General features: G+C 39.8%; 1 protein-coding gene across 10 annotated transcripts in view; it reads left to right on the top strand.

Annotated features, from left to right (window-relative positions):
- Nucleotides 1–19,000, top strand: part of MARK3 (microtubule affinity regulating kinase 3) — a 108,272-nt gene that overhangs the window by 16,890 nt on the left and 72,382 nt on the right. For all 10 annotated transcript variants that reach the window (XM_060003872.2, XM_060003869.2, XM_060003865.2 and 7 more), the window contains exon 2: nucleotides 4,278–4,469. In XM_060003872.2, the coding sequence (XP_059859855.1) occupies nucleotides 4,278–4,469 (192 nt within the window). The remainder of the gene's footprint in view (nucleotides 1–4,277; nucleotides 4,470–19,000) is intronic.

Here is a 19,000-nt window from a genome sequence, read left to right as displayed (position 1 = left end):
GCCAAGAAAAGGCAATTTAATTTGCTTCTGTTTGAGAGAAATTTTTTTTATCTTTTTTTTTTTTTTTTGCAGTACGCGGGCCTCTCACTGCTGCGGCCCCTCCTGCTGCGGAGCATAGGCTCCGGATGCGCAGGCTCAGCGGCCATGGCCCGCGGGTGTAGCCGCTCCGCGGCACGTGGGATCCTCCCGGACCGGGGCACAAACCCGCATCTCCCGCATCGGCAGGCGGACTCCCAACCACTGCGCCACCAGGGAAGCCCTGAGAATTTTTTAGTTAAACACATTAGATTTTAAAATTTCAGGACTTTATGTATCAAACTAAATATACTAAGTTCAGTAACTAATGGAATTTAACAAACATCAGATATTTCAATCTGTTATATGAGTTTACACTCTTAAGAGGAAGTACGGGTTTCTTTTGGGTTTGTATTATGATTATTTATTTGCATAAGGGTGTATTAGGTTAGGCTAGGTTATGCTGAGGTAACATACATGACCAAAATCTTAGTGTCTTAACACAGTTTAAAAAAACTGTCAACTTCATTGACTCCATGAAGAGTGATCTCCATTTCCAGGCCATTTGGTCCTGTGACCCTCCATCTTTGGACAGTGTTCTGGGTTCAGGAGAGAAGACCACAGGGCTGGAGTCAAGCCCTGGCAATAAATGCTTCAGCATGGAAATGACATGTCACTTTCACTCATATCTCATTGACCAATCTTAGGCACATGGCTATTGGGAACCTCAAGTGAGGGGTGTGAGTTTCTCTGGGAAGTCAGTGTATTGTGGTGGATAATTGTCTACAACAAAGTAGCCAAATAGAGATAGATACAAGCAGAGTACATCCAGAGCCCAAAGGAAAAGAAATTCTGGTGGAATGCAGGGAGAGTCATGGAAGGCTTCATAAAGATGGTGACAAATGACTCAAACATAAGGGAATGAGTAGGATTTTCTTAGGTTTGAAGAGAAGAAAGGGCACTCAAACTGAGGGAGGATCATGCTAAAGAATAGTGGATGATGTAGCGGGAGAGGAGGCATGGATTACATCACAGAGGGCCTTGAATTCATTTAACATTCATTCAGCAACAATGTATTGCACAGCTACTATGTGCCAGGCACTGTTCCAATTTCTGGGAATATCTGATAAGGAACAAAACAGGCAAAGATCTCTGTGTTCTCCTGCAGGTTACATGCTAGTGGATGTAGTGTATCCTCATCTGGTGAATGGTGATATTAGCTGTTCTGCCTGCATCACAGGGTGTGTTAAAGATAATATATGCTGGTACATTTAATAGCATATGAAAAAGTCAAGTTCTTTTTTTTTAAAATTCTTATTGGAGTATAGTTGTTTTACAATGGAAACGTTAAGCTCTTTACGACTGTAAGGCAGTCCTGTTTATCTTATTTTATGTTACAGCCACATATAGAAGGAGTTAGTTTTTATTATAAGTAGATCGGAGAGTATGCAAAGGTATAAACTAGATGACTATGAATTTTAAGTTTCTGATATTTCTATTTTACATGCAGAAGACAGTTGATTTGCATAAAAGTTAATATTTTGTCTGTTTAACTGTACCTTACTCTATAAAACTTAATACATGAAGGGCTGAATTTATAAAACATATAAATTAGAAAGTGTATGTTTGCATTTAAAGAGCTTTTCTGACCAAAATTTTGGATAGCAGTGTAATTTTTAAAACTATATTTTCATTGCGTAAATAGTAAAACCACTTGACATATACCTCATAGGAACAGGGACTTTGTTTTATGCACTGCTTTCTAACATTCAAAACAAGTGCCCAGCTCATATTTATATAGCATCTATTATACAGGGCTTCCCTGGTGGTGCAGTGGTTAAGAATCTGCCTGCCAGTGCAGGGGACATGGGGTCAAGCCCTGGTCCGGGAAGATCCCATACGCTGCAGAGCGACTAAGCCTGTGTGCCACAACTACTGAGTCTGTGTGCCACAACTACTGAAGCCCACGCGCCTAAAGCCTGTGCTCCGCAACAAGAGAAGCCACTGCATTGAGAAGCCTGTGCAGCACAATGAAGAGTAGCCGCCACTCGCTGCAACCAGAGAAAAGCCCGCGTGCAGCAACAAAGACCCAGTACAGTCAAAAATAAAAATAAATAAATAAAATAAATAAATTTATTTTTAAAAATCTATTATACATTATCATTTGATAAATATTTGAATGAATGAATAGAAGAAAGAAATTTGGGAGATAAAAATTTCCCGTAATTTAACCATGTGAATGTTACAGTGATCAGTATTTTGATATCATTTATTTAGTCATTCCAATACTTATTAAGTACCTGTTATATGCCAACTGCTAAGATCTAAGGAACAATAAATTACTGTCCCTGTTTTTATGAAACTTATATCTAGTTTGGAAATAAACATAATGGTTATCAAAATTTTTTAAAAACTGTACTCCAGCGGATCTATAAAAATTTGCATTACAATACACCTATTTTGCGTAAAGCCTTAGTGTAATAACTTAGTTGTTATTTTAGTTTTTTCTTTAATCAAGTCCTCGTTTATAATAGGCTATTTTTAAAATTTTATTTATTTTATTTATTTTTGACTGCATTGGGTCTTTGTTGCTGTGCACGGGCTTTCTCTAGTTGCAGCGAGTGGAGGCTGTTCTTTGTTGTGGCATGCGGGCTTCTCGTTGCGGTGGCTTCTCTTGTTGTGGAGCACAGGCTCTAGGCACATGGCCTTCAGTAGTTGTGGCACGCAGGCTCAGTAGTTGTGGCTCGCGGGGTCTAGAGCGCAGGCTCAGTAGTTGTGGCACACGGGCATAGTTGCTCCGCGGCATGTGGGATCTTCCTGGACCAGGGCTCGAACCCGTGTCCCCCACATTGGCAGGCGGATTTGTAACCACTGAACCACCAGGGGAGACCCTATAATAGGCTGTTTTGTAATTTGGAAATTAGAATCTTTTTGTTATAGGAACAGAGTTGTTTAGATTTGTGACCAGTTTGTAAAAGTCTGTTTAACCTAAAATATACATTTACAGTAAAAAACATAGAAATTGTTATTTGCAATGCAGTATTATGTGATAATTGAATAAAACAGAAGAGAACCTATCCCAAAACCTGGTACATGAGGGACAGAGATTTACTTAGAGGAATATGAAAAAGTAGATAGAAATTAACGTGGGCATTCTGAAAAGGACATCTTTTGAGGACTTAAGTTGATGGCACAAATTCTTAAGCTTTTACTGTAAAATACTTGTTTTTCTGTTTTCCTTGATATGAGTGTGTTACAAAGTGTAGTTTCTTAGGTTTATCACCTAGAATCAGGCTTGTTTTGACCTATAGGTAGAGAGAGAGAGAGCATGAGAAACAAGGGACATTTTCCTGGACAAAAAGTTGGAAAAGAGAAAAGAATGAAAGAGGTTGAAAGTGTCTTTGTAGAGTGTCGTGAGAGTGAGAGGCCTTCCTTGAGCAGGAAGGAGTTAGCAGCCATGAAAAGTAGGCAGTGGGGCATGGCATCCTTTGGGCACTAGGGGAAAGAGGAAGCACTAGGCAGCTGGCTGCTTCTACGTACAGAATTGTACACATCAGGCATTTGTATCTCTCGTACCTTTATATTTAATATGGTCAGAGGCATATATGATTTGTTTTACCTTTATGGAGTATATTGAGTACTGTATTCATCTCTTCAACAAATATTTGTCAGGGACTACAGAGTCTGGCTGTGTCTTTAAACACATTGTTTTAAATTATTGTTAGCAGCATAGTTTAGAAAGAAGTTGGGAATCTAGGTTCTCTTTGAATTTCTCACTAGTGATGTGGCAGTGAATAAATCTCAGGGTATCCTCATCTGGTGAATGGTGATATTAGCTGTTCTGCCTGCATCACAGGGTGTGTTAAAGATAATATATGCTGGTACATTTAATAGCATATGAAAAAGTCAAGTTCTTTTTTTAAAAATTTTTATTGGAGTATAGTTGTTTTACAATGAAAACGTTAAGCTCTTTACGACTGTAAGGCAGTCCTGTTTATCTTATTTTATGTTACAGCCACATATAGAGAATATCTCCTTTCTTTCTGAACACCCAGTTGAATTTCAACACTTGGTATTTCTCTTAGCATTTTCTTGTTTTCCTCACAACTTTATATCAGGTGGGCAAACCCCTTTGAAGTGCCACATGTATTGGGATTAAAATTAAAGCAGTGATGTTTTGTTTCTTCAACTAGAGGCTCTTAAAACTTGTCAAGTACCGTGGGTCTCTCATTTCCTAATGTTTGTTGTATGTTTTATTGTAGCACACGTCACATGGAGACGGGCGGCAAGAAGTTACCTCTCGCACTGGGCGCTCTGGAGCACGATGTAGAAACTCTGTAGCTTCCTGTGCAGATGAACAACCTCACATTGGAAACTACAGACTGTTGAAAACAATCGGCAAGGGGAATTTTGCAAAAGTGAAATTGGCAAGACACATCCTTACAGGCAGAGAGGTAAATACAAATTATGCTTGATTTCTGTTAGTACACTTGCTCTGTTTAGTTCCATGTGAGAGAAAGAAAAAGAATGTATATATTTGGGCTAATTAAACATTTTTTTAAGAACAAGAAGCTTATGTATTAATTATGTGGGAGTTCTTTTGCTTTCTCATTTCTTTAAATGTTATAAAGATTATATTGAGTTTGAATAATCTTCTGCATTTAAAAAGAGGTAGTGTTCTTTTTCAGTGGTAAATGAGTACCACCACAGTAAAAATTTTTAACTTCATTGTAAGCTCATGGTGCTTGAAAAAATCAATAGTGTTGTCTGTTTTTATAGACTTATCCTCAAGAAGTTTCTTCATCTCCCCAAATATTTTTCTCATAGCTTATGTTTGATAGGTTATTGTGCAGGAAGGCACATGCTTTCCTAATTTTTGTGATATTGGCTTTCTACTCAACCACATGCCGTATTTATTAAAAACGCTTCCATTAAAACTGCTACTAGGGGGACTTTCCTGATGGTCCAGTGGTTGAGAATATGCCTGCCAGTGCAGGGGAAACGGGTTCGATTCCTGGTTCGGGGAGATACCACATGCTGCGGAGCAACCAAGCCCGTGGGCCACAGCTACTGAGCCTGCTCTGTGGAGCCCACGGGCCACAAGTACTGAAGCCCATGTGCCTAGAGCCGGTGCTCAGCAGCAAGAGAAGCCACCGCAATCAGAGGCCTGCACACCACAATGAAGAGTAGCCCCCCTCACTGCAACTAGATAAAGCCCACGCACAGCAACGAAGACCCAACGCAGCCAAAAATTTAAAAATAATAAAAATAAGTTAATTAAAAACAAAAAACTGCTCCTAGGGACTTCCCTGGTGGTCCAGTGGGTAAGGCTCCACTCTCCCAGTGCAGGGGGCCTGGGTTCAGTCCCTGGTCGGGGAACTAGATCCTGCATGCATGCCGCGACTAAGAGTCCGCATGATGCAACTAAAGGATCCCACATGCTGCAGTGAAGATCCTGCCTGCTTCACCTAAGACCTGGCACAGCCAAAATAAATAGATAATAAAATAATTAATAGGGACTTCCCTGGTGGTGCAGTGTTTAAGAATCCGCCTGCCAATGCAAGGGGACACGGGTTTGATCCCAGGTCCGGGAAGACCCCACATGCCACGGAGCAACTAAGCCCGTGCTCCACAGCTACTGAGCCTGCGCTCTAGAGCCCGCGAGCCACAACTGCTGAGCCCATGTGCCACAACCACTGAAGCCTGGGCGCCTAGAGCCCGTGCTCTGCAACAAGAGAAGCCACCACAGTGAGAAGCCCACTCACTGCAACGAAGAGTAGCCTCTGCTTGCCGCAACTAGAGAAAGGTCTTAGTGCAGCAACTAAGACCCAACACAGCCAAAAATAATAATAATTAATAAATAAATTTTTTTTTACGAAACTGCTACTAAACTAACTCCCTCCTCACATTCTACTTATGCAGTAGAGAACCGTTCTGCCTTTTTCTTTATTTTTGACATAGTTTATTGCATTTGGATCTTTGTACCTGCAATTCCTTTGCCTAAAATACACTTCACCCTTTTGTACAGGAGTCACTTCTTCTGGAAAGTAGTCATTGACAGACTCCCTTTCCCCAGGCATGGGATTCATGTTAAAAATCCTGATACTTTCCTTAGATAGCGTGTTTTACTATTAAAATTACATAAACAATTATGTTTTACTATTACAATTACAATTATGTTGGAATTGCTTATTAACCTGTCTTCCCCCTCTAGTCTATAGGGTAGACATCAGTACTTTATCATGCTTGGCACATATTAGGTACTTAATAAATATTTATTGAATGAATTTCATGTTACTTTTGAAGGAAGCTTTATAAAGAAATGCTTCCCATGTACCAAAGCCTCCTGATATGTGTGCCAAGGTGGTATTACCGATGTGCCATGGTACTGATGCCTGCAGCCCACCATGCTGAGGGCTGCTGGAGCAGGACCCACCCTGGGTTTGCTACAATTTGCCCTACAAATATTCTGATTTTCTGTGTGTGCTGGGACCTGAAGAAGGTTGGGGAGCATTGGTCTTTGCTAACTAGAGTAAAGACTTACTAAAGACTTTACTAAAGTAAAGACTAAAGTCTTTACTTAAGACTACAGTCTTAAGTAAAGACTGTAACTAAAAATTTGCCTCTTCACATTTCATCTCAATTTTAGTGACAGTTCCCTGGTTAAGACTCCTGGTTGTAGAGATGCCTGGACTGCTTTTGGAATCAGTAAATAGCATGAATGGGTGCAGGTTTCTTTGCTGCCCTTGATCAAAAATTTTTGAAATAAGGAACAAAACCTCTGAGTTTATTTCCCCCACCAATCTCGAGTGGTTGCTTGGCCAGTTTCCTTCCATAGGTAGAGATGGTGGGTTAAAAGAGGAGTGGGACAGACAGACCCTCTCCCCTTTTACATAACATGTGTGCTGGAGTGTGGCTTACCATGTTTATATCTAGTAGGTTCTCTCTCCAGAAATGGCTTGAATCTGACTAGATAGTGCGTAAATTAAAACACTTTTTTAAAAATTTGAAATAAACAATTTTTTCCCCCTATTGTAGGTCTTAACCAGAATCATATAAAATGTAAACATTATAGAAATTCGTTATGTAGAAAATAAAATTCCTTAAACTTTCTCTCCTCAAAGAGGATCATTTTCAGCAGTTTGGTGTAGATTACCACAGTTTTTTATATACACAGTAACTTTTTGTTTATTTTAACAAAAAGGGACTCATGGGACTTAATGGTAATTTTTCTTAGCAACATACTTGATCATGTCTGGATCTTAGTGCTCATAGATCTGACATTATGTTTAATGGAACGTCATCTTCCAGTGTGTGCTGGTGCCGTAGTTCACCCCCGTTGGTGGGCATTGGGTGGTTTCTGATTTTTTTGCTATTACAAATATCTGCAGTGAACATTCTTTAACATAACTTTCTGTGCTCTCGTTAAGAGTGTTTCTGTAGGATAAATTCCTAGAAGTGTGGAGGTCCTGGGTCAGAGGGGATGAATATTTGATACTGTAATAGGTACTGCTAAATTGGTTTTGAGAGAACGTTTTACTGTTTTGTTAGCCCTACCGGAATGAGAGAGTGCCCATTTTTCTACACCGTTACTAACATTGTAGATAATTTTTGTCTATCAGATGAGCAATAAATCTATTTTTAAAAAAAGATTGCTTTTTCCTGATAACTACTTAGATTGATGATATTTTCGTATATTTGTGTCATTTTCTTTTTAAAATAAGTTTCTTGTTGTATATCCTTTATCCATTTTTCTTTTTCTCTTTTAAAATTTTAGCGATTTAAACATTTTATGTGTTTCAGACATCAGTCTGATCTGTCTGGGTTTCATGTCTTGGTGAGAAAGGTTTACTTCCAGGATTTTTTAAATTGATTCTGTTTTTTCTTCAAATACTCCTGTGGCTGGCATCTGAATGTTTAATTCATTTGGTATGTGTTTTGGGGGATTAGTATGAGGTGTAGGGCTCTAATTTTTTTTCCCCTATGTGCATTACTGCTTGTCCCAGATCATCTGTTCTCTCCCCCCGTTTATTTAAATTCCCTTTTGTTTCTCTGATTTCATTTATTTAGTTTTGTACCCATATCATGGTGTTTTTATTACTGCACCTTTTGATTGTACGTTTTGATTTTTTTGGAGTAGGTTAAGTCCCCTGCTGATTATTCTTATTTTTTAAAAATTTCATTGCTCTTTTTTGCAGTTTACTCTGTCAGATGAATTTTATTTCATTTCATTTCATTCCATTTCATTATTTTGGTGGCACCATACAGCTTGCGGGATCATACTTCACCGACCAGGGATTGAACCCAGGCCATGGCAGTGACAGTGCTGAGTGGTAACCACTGGACCCCCAGGGAACACCCAGTCAGATGAATTTTAGAAATAGGTTGCCATGTTCTAAAAACAGCCTTACTGGAATTTTGATTGGATTAATTTTGATGAAATTAATTGAATTTATAAACTGATTTGGGAGGCAATTTGCTGTTTTAATGATACCAAGTGTTTCTATCCAGGCTTATGAAGTGTGTCTCGATTTTGTTTTTAAGGTTCATAATTTTCTTCATCTGGATTTTGCATAGTTCTTGTTATGTTCATTCCAAAGTGTTTTATAATTTTTGTTGCTGTTGTGAATGGGGTTTGTGAATATATGAGGCTACCAAATTTGCATAACATCTTGTATCTGAGCACCTTTTGAACTTACTCTCATTTTGGATATCAGAATTAAGCAAGTTGATGTTATTTTTTAAATTATACATCATTTTTTATTTTGATGTACAGTTCTATGAATTTTAACACATTTATAGATTGATGTTACCAGTACCGTAATCAAGATACAGAACAGTCCCATTACCTCAGAAAATTCCCTTGTGGTCCCTTTATGGTTGCTCCCTCCCCCATCATAACCTCCTACAACCACCTGTCTATTCTTCATCCTCATAATTTTGTTTGTTTCAAGTCTGTTAAGTAAATGAGATCATACAGTATATTTTCTCTAATGCCTTTGAGATTGATCCAGTTTGTTGAATATAGTATTCTTAGTTCTTTTTTTTTTTTTTTTTTTTGCGGTACGCGGGCCTCTCACTGTCGCGGCCTCTCCTACTGCGGAGCGCAGGCCCAGCGGCCATGGCCCACGGGCCCAGCCGCTCCGCGGCACGTGGGATCTTCCCGGACCGGAGCAGGAACCCGCGTCCCCTGCATCGGCAGGCAGACTCTCAACCACTGCGCCACCAGGGAAGCCCAGTGTGTTCTTTTTTATTGCTGAGTAGTATTCCATTATGTGACTGGACCACAGTTTGTATCCACTCCTACACTAAAGGACATTTGAGTTGTTTTCATGTTTGGCAATTATGAATAGAACTGCTATAAACATTCCTGTACAGGTTTCTGTGTGAACATAAAATTTTATTTCTCTAAGATAACCCAGGAGTGGGATTGCTGGGTCATATGGTAAAAAACTGAAGTTTTTCTAGAAAGTTGGTTTTATTACAGGTTTATTATAGTATAATATTCCTAAAGAAACTTAAAACTCTAGTCTAGTTATTATTTTTATCACTTGGTACTGTTCTCAGCCCACTAGAAACTAAAGTTTTTCCATCAGCATTCTCTTGCCCTTTTATGGGAATGTGATGTATCTTTCCTATTGAGGTAGTAAGAGCACTAAAGGAAACCCAGAGTGCACCAGAAAGTGGTGTTGGTGATTCAGAGACTTAATTCATTCTGAGTCAGTAGGAGATAAAGAGTTACTATATGTTAAAGAGACAGTTTTAATTGCTGTCATGAGGATAAGACTAGCAATGTAGTAGAATTATATAGTGGAAAGAATTCCCTGAAAGAAGAGAGTGGGGATAATCTATATCATGCACTTACATCACAAGGACATTGTGAACATAAAAGATACTCATGAAAATTTATGTGATGGAAGAATGGCATTTTTACTGCACAGACAAATTAGTTTTTGTGGGTTTTTTCTGTTTTATTTGTCTGTTTTGTGGGGGGTGGGATGCGCACCACATGACTTTTTGGGATCTTAGTTCCCCGTCCAGGGATTGAATCCAGGCCCTTGGCAGTGAGAGCGCCGCATCCTAACCACTGGACCGCCAGGGAACTCCTGTGAACAGACAAATTAGATTAATGAATTATAACCAAGAGAACGTCTTACATCTAGTGAACAGTTTCTAATCAAGTCTTTAAATAGAATGATTGTAGTAGAAGTCCACTGTAGATGAGACCTGTCTCTCTAGGATGGTTCTTAATTTTTAGACCAGAAAAACACCAAAATCCTTATTTTATATATATTTAAAAATACAGGCACCAGTCATAAAATTCATCTGATTTAACTCTTTGATGAAAATGCTACCTATTGTCATAGAAGCAGCTATCCCATATTTGGGATTTGGGGATGTTAGTTCCATCTTCTGTCTTGGTTTTGGCTAGCTTTTCACAGCTGAAGATTATTTTGGTTTTTGAAATAATTGTTTGTTTTAATATTACAGTTTTCTTTCAAGTCAAGTTTTTCTTTCAAGTTCATTTTTCCCCATAGTTATTTTCATAGGCCCCTAGGGATCTCTCCCCTAACATGAACTACAGAAGAACTCACTTGTATCTGTCATTTGGTACTTAATTGAGACTGTTTTTTTACTGCCTTAAAAAATTATTTTCCAAAGTAATACATGCGTATAGCTTAAAAAGTCAAATAATACTAAAAAGCTTGTAACTGAAATCAGACTTTCTTTGCCTCCTCTTTATCATTCAGTACCATTAATCAAAGGCTCCTACTTTCAATTTTCTAGGCTCTTTTTTCTGATAGTCTTTTGGTTATCTCCTGATTTATAATTGTAGACATCACTGACTTTCCCCTTATGGAAGATGGATATAGCTTTCTTATGATTCACTTCCACATCTACTTTCCTTTCCTCAGCCTTTCTATTGCAATGATATATTTGGTTAAAGTTAGATTTTTTTAACTTAATCAAGCTATGTAAATGTTGTTCAGTGTTGGACCACAATAATTTATTTTCTTATATAATTTTTTATTTTTTCTAGAATTAATAGTTGCCTCAAGTTTTGTGGGGGTTTTTTTTCAACTTTCTCATGGTTCTATGTATTTTCTGCAAATTGATCCAACATATCTTTCAAATACCTTGCAGTACCGATGCATATGATGTAACATATTAGTTCAAGAGAGAATAGGTGGGTAGAGGTTAAAAACAGCAAGATAGCGCTTTCACGGCACAGATGAATGGGGTAGTGGCTACAGGGAGATGTCAGGCCAAGATATTTTTTAAAAGATGGGCAAGGGCTTCCCTGGTGGAGCAGTGGTTGAGAGTCCGCCTGCCGATGCAGGGGACACGGGTTCGTGCCCCGGTCCGGGAAGATCCCACGTGCTGCGGAGCGGCTGGGTCCGTGAGCCATGGCTGCTGAGCCTGCGTGTCCGGAGCCTGTGCTCCGTAACGGGAGAGGCCACAACACTGAGAGGCCCACGTACCGCAAAAAAAAAAAAAAAAAAAAAGATGGGCAAAATACCAACATGTTTGTCTGCTAATGGGAATAATTTAAGGGAAAGGGTGAAAATGGTGCTTTGAGGAGACGTGCTGGAATGGGTGAGAGGGGGTGGTAGAGGTATTGTCTTTGGATAACGTGGACAGTCCTTAGAAGTAGGAGGAAAGTAGAGGGTACTATGCCAATATTCTGCAGGTGAGTGGTTCTATATGAGGGTGGGAGCTTGAGAAGTTTTCTTCTCATTGCAGCTCTTTTTTCAGTAAAATAGAAAGCAAGATTACCAACTAAGAATGTGACTGTCAAGGAGATAGGAGATATTAGAGATCTGAGAAAGTTACAGTAACTAACAGGTTAGTAGGAGAGTGAATGCACTGAGAAATATAGTAGAATTACCAGGCAGCCTTAACACTTCCCTGAGGTTACTGATCATGGATTTAAATCGGGAATAGACAGCCTGGATGTAATTTACTGTCCAGCAACATTCAGTTAACCAGACACAGGCATAGCATTTGTAGATGGTTGGGATTTTATTATAGTAAGTAGTGAAATGGAAACAGAGCAAGGGCATTGATTTGGAATACCCAAGGGAGTGATTTCAATTAAAGACAATAGATTTAAGTAGCAAGTAAGTACTTGAGGGAGAAGGCAGACCATAAGAAGGTGGTGGGATCAATGGCTGTGGATCCCGGTGAATTCAGATAGTTACTGGGATTCTAGAGTGGGTGGGTGGGAAAGTTAGGAGGAGGTGGTTAGAGAGTGGGAAACTCAAGATTAAGATCATAGTGGGTTTTCTGATATTGGTAGTTACAAAGTCTAGAGTAAAACAGTGTAAATGGCTTTTCCCTCCACCTTTCTAGCAGCTTTTTAGACTCTTCTCATTTATCCATGCTGTTGAGAAATTTCACAGTGAAGTGCCAAGGAGTTGGTCTTCATTCTTTATTCCTGGTGCTCATTGAACCCTTTCAATATAAACATTCTTATCTTTCAGTTCTGGAGAATTGTCTCATTTTATTATTTAAAAATCGTCATTCTAGAATTCCTTTTTTTTTTTTTGGCTGTGTCATGTGGTTTACAGCATCCTAGTTCCTGACTAGGGATTGAACCTGGGCCCTAGCAGTGAAAGTGCCGAGTCCTAACCACTGGACTGCCAGGGAATTCCCAAGAACCTTGATTATTTATTTTATTTACTTATTTATCTATCTATCTATCTATCTGTCTTGGTTTTCTGTCTCTGTTTCTATTTTACTTTCTGAGTGATGTCTTTAACTTTATCTTCCAATCTTTCTGTTAAATTTGTTTGAGTCCCTGCATGTGTCCTCCTCCTAGCTCTTTCCTTTTCTGATATTTGTCTTTGTAGTATCCAGTTCTGGTATCAATACTGTTTCTTCTGTTAACTCTCTGAGGATAGTAAAAGCTTTCTTCTTTTTTTTTTTTTTTAAGTAGATTTTTTGCTCCCTACATTGTTTCTCTTTTCTCTGGGATTCTTTCTTGGTGTCTGTCTTTCATACAGAGACTTTCTTTGGAATCTGGTAACCCCTGGTTGTCTGTGTCTGTTTAAGGTGGAACCCTAAGAAGCTGATCAGAAGCTGGTTTGCATGTATAGGATATGTTTGACCACAGAACTTTCCTTTGGGAGTCATCCAGTGCTTTTATTGGAGTACCCAGGTATCTTTGTCTTTAGATCTCTTCTCTGGGACCATTCTGTTCTCTAGGTTAAGAATCTTCTGTTCTGCCCGAGAGGAGCCATGGTCCCACCCCTCAGCGGCAGTCTGACACTTAATCTCCTCCCCCCCCCCCCCCCCCCCGCCCCTTTTCATCTCCATGCCTCACTCCTGCCCTCTCCTGGGCCTGTTGACCTTGAGTCCAGAGCCTCGTTGTCTTCTCCGCAGAATAAGTTTACAGTCCCTTAAGAACCGGTGGTCATTGGTTTGGTTGGGGAGCAGCAGCATTCTTTATACAGACTTTTGACTTTGGAATTAGCCCAGCAGCTCCCCTGTCGCCTTTGGTCCCCTGGGACCTCCAAGTCTAGAGCCCTTTCCAAGTCATGCTGGGGAAATCACACTGTTTCTGGTTATAGTGTCCTTTCCTCTGTTGTCTCTTCTCTCTCTTTCAGAAAGTTATTGAAATAGCTTTCCCACTGTTGTCTTCTCAGCTTGTTATTGTGCTCTTGTGGCTGTATGCTTTTATTGTCAGTCTGTGTCCTCTCTCCTACACTAGAGGAGAAACCAGAGAGAGGCCAGAGGGAAAAAGATTCAGTCTTGAACCTCATTTATCCTTGGCCTCTAAATACTCAATAACTATTTGTTTTGGAAGTGAGCAAGCAGGACGGTAAAGATAGCCTTAGTATAAGTCTGATAACAGATACAGCTGAAAATGGTAAAGATGATCATCATGGTTCATTGTGGAGTATTCACATAAACCCAGTTCCCACAAATTAAAAATCACTTAATTACATGGTTGTGACACTTTTTTTTTATTGTGGTAAAATATGCATAACATTTACCATTGTAGCCGTTTTTAAGTGCAGCTCAGTGGCATTAAGTACATTTGCAGTGTTTGCAACCATCACTATCCATCTTCGGAACAGATACAGTCAATCCCATTATTCACAAATTCCATACTTGCAAATTCACATACTACAAATTATTTGTAATCCCAAAAATCAGTACTTGCTGTGCTTTTGCAGTCTTTTTCAGACACGCACAGAGCAGTAAAAAGTTTGAATTGCTTACTGTGCGTTTCCCCAGCTGAGGCCCAACGAGGTGACACTCTGCCTTTCAGCCTTCGTACTATAAACAGATGCCCTTTTTGTGGTTATTTAGTACACATTTTCCACATCTTTGTGCATTTTGTTGGTGATTTTATTGTTTAAAATGGCCCCCAACTGTAGGGCTGAGGTATTAGCCAGTGTTCCTAAGTGCAAGGCTTTGACGTGCCTTACAGAGAAAATACATTTGTTAGGTAAATTTCATTCAGGCATGAGTTAGATAGTGCTGTTCAGTGTTAATGAATCAATAATGTATAGTAAATGAGGTATCCTTAAACAGAAACACACATAAAACAAGATTATGTATTGATCAGTTGATGAAAATGTTATGACCAGGGGCTCACAGGAGTCTTAACTCCTTCCCCCTAGGAACAGTGGTTCAGCATTCACTAGTTCAGTGTTCAGAGTGACTTCATAGAATGTAATTACCGTGAATAACGTGAATCAACGGTCCTTTTTTTTCTGAAGGAGGAGGGTTAATTGTTACTGGTGTTTTCCCCTAACAACAGATATATGGGAAGGGGTATTAGAAAAGGGTATGGGCTTTCCTCAGATGTCTGACTCTTGAAAACGTTTTTAAGAGCAGAGAAATACGAAGCACATTGAGAGCTCTCTACATGAGGTGTGTGGAAGGTGCTGCTCCGGTGCCTGGCTTGGCTTCACGGTGGCTGGGAGGAAAGTTGGCCTTTTGCTGGGACCTTCCGTATTCAAGGCACTGAGTTATTTTCTCTGGTCATTACTAAGTTTTTCCTGGATTGCACCCTTCTTAGAGCATACTCTAGGCTTGTGTGTGCCCTGCTCTGGATGCCTCTGATTTTTGTCCCCCAGAAATTATTTAAAGTCACTTGTCTGCTGATGCCACCTCTCCCATTCTCTTTGCCATTCTTTGTCATTTTGTCTTTATTGTTTAATTGGACTGTCAGGTGGAAGAAGAGAGAATGCATGTGATTAGTATGCCATCTTTAACTGAATGTCCTCATTGTGGGTATGAAGGAGCTTTTCATTGTTATTTTTATTCAAGTTAATTATATATTATACAGTTTAAAGAGTCAAGGCTTTTTTTTTTTAATGTGTTCCCTGCCCCCTCCCACAATTTCCTAATCTCCTAAGATGGCCACTTTCAGTCTTTCAAACTGATTCTTTATGTTTTACTTTCATATATTTTAATAGCATGTTTTATTCTTAATTATTTTTTCAGTTTTAGGCATCATTATCTATTGACTTCACTATAATTTTTTAAAGTCATCACTGACTTTTAAAAATTAACTCCTTATTGATATATAGCACACATCCAGAAAAAGTGTAAACATTTGCTTAACCATGACCCAGGGCAAAAATATACCATGACTTGAACCCCAGAAGTCCTCCTTTGTACCTCCTTCTAATCATTTCACTGGCCTTCCTCCCCAAGATAACCACTATCCTGACTTCTAAAACACCATATTCTGTTTTTTTCTCTTAAAATTTTACAATGGAAATCATACAGTATTTATTATTTTGTGTGTGCCTCTTTTACACCACCCTGTGCTTGTGCCATTCACCCATTTTGTTTGTATTGTTAGGTTTTGATTTGAAGTTTTATTTTGTAGGGAGCTGTTATAGTTGATAGGCTTGTTCTCCGTTGCTGTAGACTGAATTGTGTCCCCTAGAATTTAGATGTTAAAGCCTGTTTGGAGGTAGGGCCTTTGTGGAAATAATTAGGTTAAACTAGGTCATAAGGGTAGGCCCCGATCTGATAGGATTAGTGTCCTTATAAAAAGAGACACCAGAGAGCTTGCTTGCTTTCTTCCACTTGTAAGGACACAGTGAGAAGGTGGTCATCTGCAAGCCAAGAGGAACTGCCCATGCTGGCACCCCGATCTCTGACTTCCAGCTTCCAACTGTGAGAAAATAAATTTCTGCTCTTTAAGCTGCCCAGTCTGTGGTATTTTTTGTTTTGACAGCCTGAGCTGACTAATATACCATTCTTCTGGATTATTGTGTCCTCTTAAAGGACTTGGGATCTTTTTTCTGCCTGCTCTTGTAGATGCTGGTGGTTGTAGATGCTTTAACACCAGTCAGGAGCAGGGTGGATCTTTTGACCAGTGGTTAATTGACAGGAAGTGGAAGATACGGATTTTTCCTCCAGTGAGTATTTGCTGCAGGTTTGTTGGACTCTTGATTTGAGGAATGTTGGGCGGGGGGCGGGGGAAGCCCTTCTCATGTGTGAGCTCTCTTTATCCCTATTTTGTAATTTTCCACTTTGCTTTAGGCGTCAGAGTGAATAAATGGAATTTCCCAGAACTTTACACAAGTGCCAGGGACACTCCTGTTTCCTTGCCTAGTGAATTCCCTTGGCTTTTGCCGTGCGCGCATGCATGCGCACACACACCTACGCGCACGCGCACACACACACACCCCCTCCACAGCCTTGGGAATGAGTCAGTGGTCTTCTCTCCAGTATGCATCTTTCTGAGGCACCTAAGTGATGCCCCACAGTTGCCTCCTCTTTTGGTGACCTCGAGGTCTGAGCTCTTCTCCAGGCTCCAGCTCTGGGCCAAGGTTATTTTGGTAGTTGAGTCATCCCAGCAAGGGAACTGGAAGGAAGAGGGGATTAGGAGCTTCCCCCTCAGTTTTCATTGACACACATACACACAGCATGTTAAATGATAATGTTTCACTCTGAGGACACTTGCTTTTGATAAAATGACTCTCTTCTACAGTTTGATTTAGCTGAATGCAACACATTTTTTTTTCTGTTTTTGCTTTAGATACTTTTTGAACAGCAGTACTTGAAAATGAAAATATATAATAACAAAATCAGAATAGAATCTTTAGAAGGTGGATATTGAGCAGAACCGGAAGAAACTAGTGATCAAGGGGCCTGTCATGAGAATAGAAACAAAGTCTCAGAAGATCAGAGGAAAGAGGAGCTGGAAAGGCAGCATTTTTGATGGATTTGGCCATGAGAATGAGGAAGAAAACAGAATTGTGGCCAGAACAGTGTTATTGAAGGGGTTTCTTCGGAAATCCCTTTGGGAGATGGAAATCCCTTGGATCTTTTGGAGATCCAAGTATACCACATAAAATTACATATGAAAGTAAAGTTTGAAGAAAATTCATTCATTCAACTTTAAATTATTTTTTTCTTTTTTGGCTGCGCCACACAGCTTGCAGGATCTTAGTTCCCCGACCAGGAATCGAACCTGTGTACCGTTCAGTGGAAATGCAGAGTCCTAACCACTGGACTGCCAGGGAGTTCCCTCAGCTTTAAAATAATGGAATTTTAAAGCCACATTGGTGGGCTTCCCAGGTGGCGCAGTGGTTGAGAGCCCGCCTGCCGATGCAGGGGACACGGCTTCGTGCCCTGGTCCGGGAAGATCCCACATGCCGCGGAGCAGCTGGGCCCATGAGCCATGGCCGCTGAGCCTGCGCGTCCGGAGCCTGTGCTCCGCGACGGGAGCGGCCACAACAGTGAGAGGCCCGCGTACCGCAAAAAAAAACAAAAAAACACACATTGGTATTTGTTAAAACACCAGAAACCCTGTTTCTTCACTGTTCTATCTCCATCTCTGATGTGTGTGTGGTTACTAATGCGAGTATTCAAGGCCTCAGATCACCCCAGTAAGCGTTTATTGAATGCTCCTTGTGTACAGGTAGTGCTCTAGGGCTATAACAGGATGTCTTCTCCCCATTGAGTTATGCACAAGGTGGTCATTGTTTGCATATTCCAGCAGCCAGTATTTCCTTTAGATTTATTTACTGTAGTTTCCATCAAGACTTATATTTTCCAAATATAGAATCAGAATTTTGACTTTGCTTTTTGCAAGCACACACACTCATTAACTCTCCCTCCCCCACCAATTCTGATTTTTTGCCTACCCCAGTCAGGGGTGAAGGGGTGATGGGTTCCTTGTACTTCAGGGTCAGACTCACTGGATGCCTTGCTGCAGTCTTTCCCTTTCTTTAGCTCCTTAGGAGGTTAATAGGTTCATAGGAAGTAATCAAATGGCATGGGCAGATGGAGGCTTTAGACCAAGTTAATCAGTTAAAAAAAAAAAAAAAGCTTTAATATGAATAGTGCAGCAGTTCTTGAAGTAGGGATGTGGACCCCTGGAGGTTTTCTGAGACCATTTTAGGGGGTCTGCAAAATCAAAACTGTTTTGGTAATACTATTTAAGACATTATTTGCTTCTTCCATTCTTTCTCACGAGCGTACAGTAGAATTTTCCAGAAGTATGTGACGTGTGATATCATAACAGATTGACTACAGGAGGACATTTGAGAACTTCATTAAAATGTTATTTATATTAACACTAATAGACTTTTTTCCCAATTTTTTTATGGTGATAAAATGCATATAAAATGTATTATCTTAACTGTTTTAAAGTGTATATTTCAGTGGTATTAAATACATCAATAATGCTGTGCAGCCATCACCACCATTCATCTCTAGAACTCTACATCTTGTAAAACTGAAACTCTACACCCATTAAATTCCCCCTCCCCCCTCCCCCCAGCCACCACCATTCTCCTTTCTGTCGCCATGCTTTTGAATACTCTAGGGACCTCATAAGAGTGGAAGCATGCAGTATTTGTATTTTTGTGACTGTTTTATTTCACTTAGCATAGTGTCCTCAAGGTTCATCCATGTTGTAGCAGGTGCCAGAATTTCCTTCCTTTATAAGACTGAATAATATTCCATCTTATGGATGTGCCTCATTAAGCTTTTCCATTAATCC

Source organism: Delphinus delphis, chromosome 2 (genome assembly GCF_949987515.2).
Source record: "Delphinus delphis chromosome 2, mDelDel1.2, whole genome shotgun sequence".
Classification (NCBI taxonomy): domain Eukaryota; kingdom Metazoa; phylum Chordata; class Mammalia; order Artiodactyla; family Delphinidae; genus Delphinus; species Delphinus delphis.
This window is presented reverse-complemented; position numbering and strand designations above follow the sequence as displayed.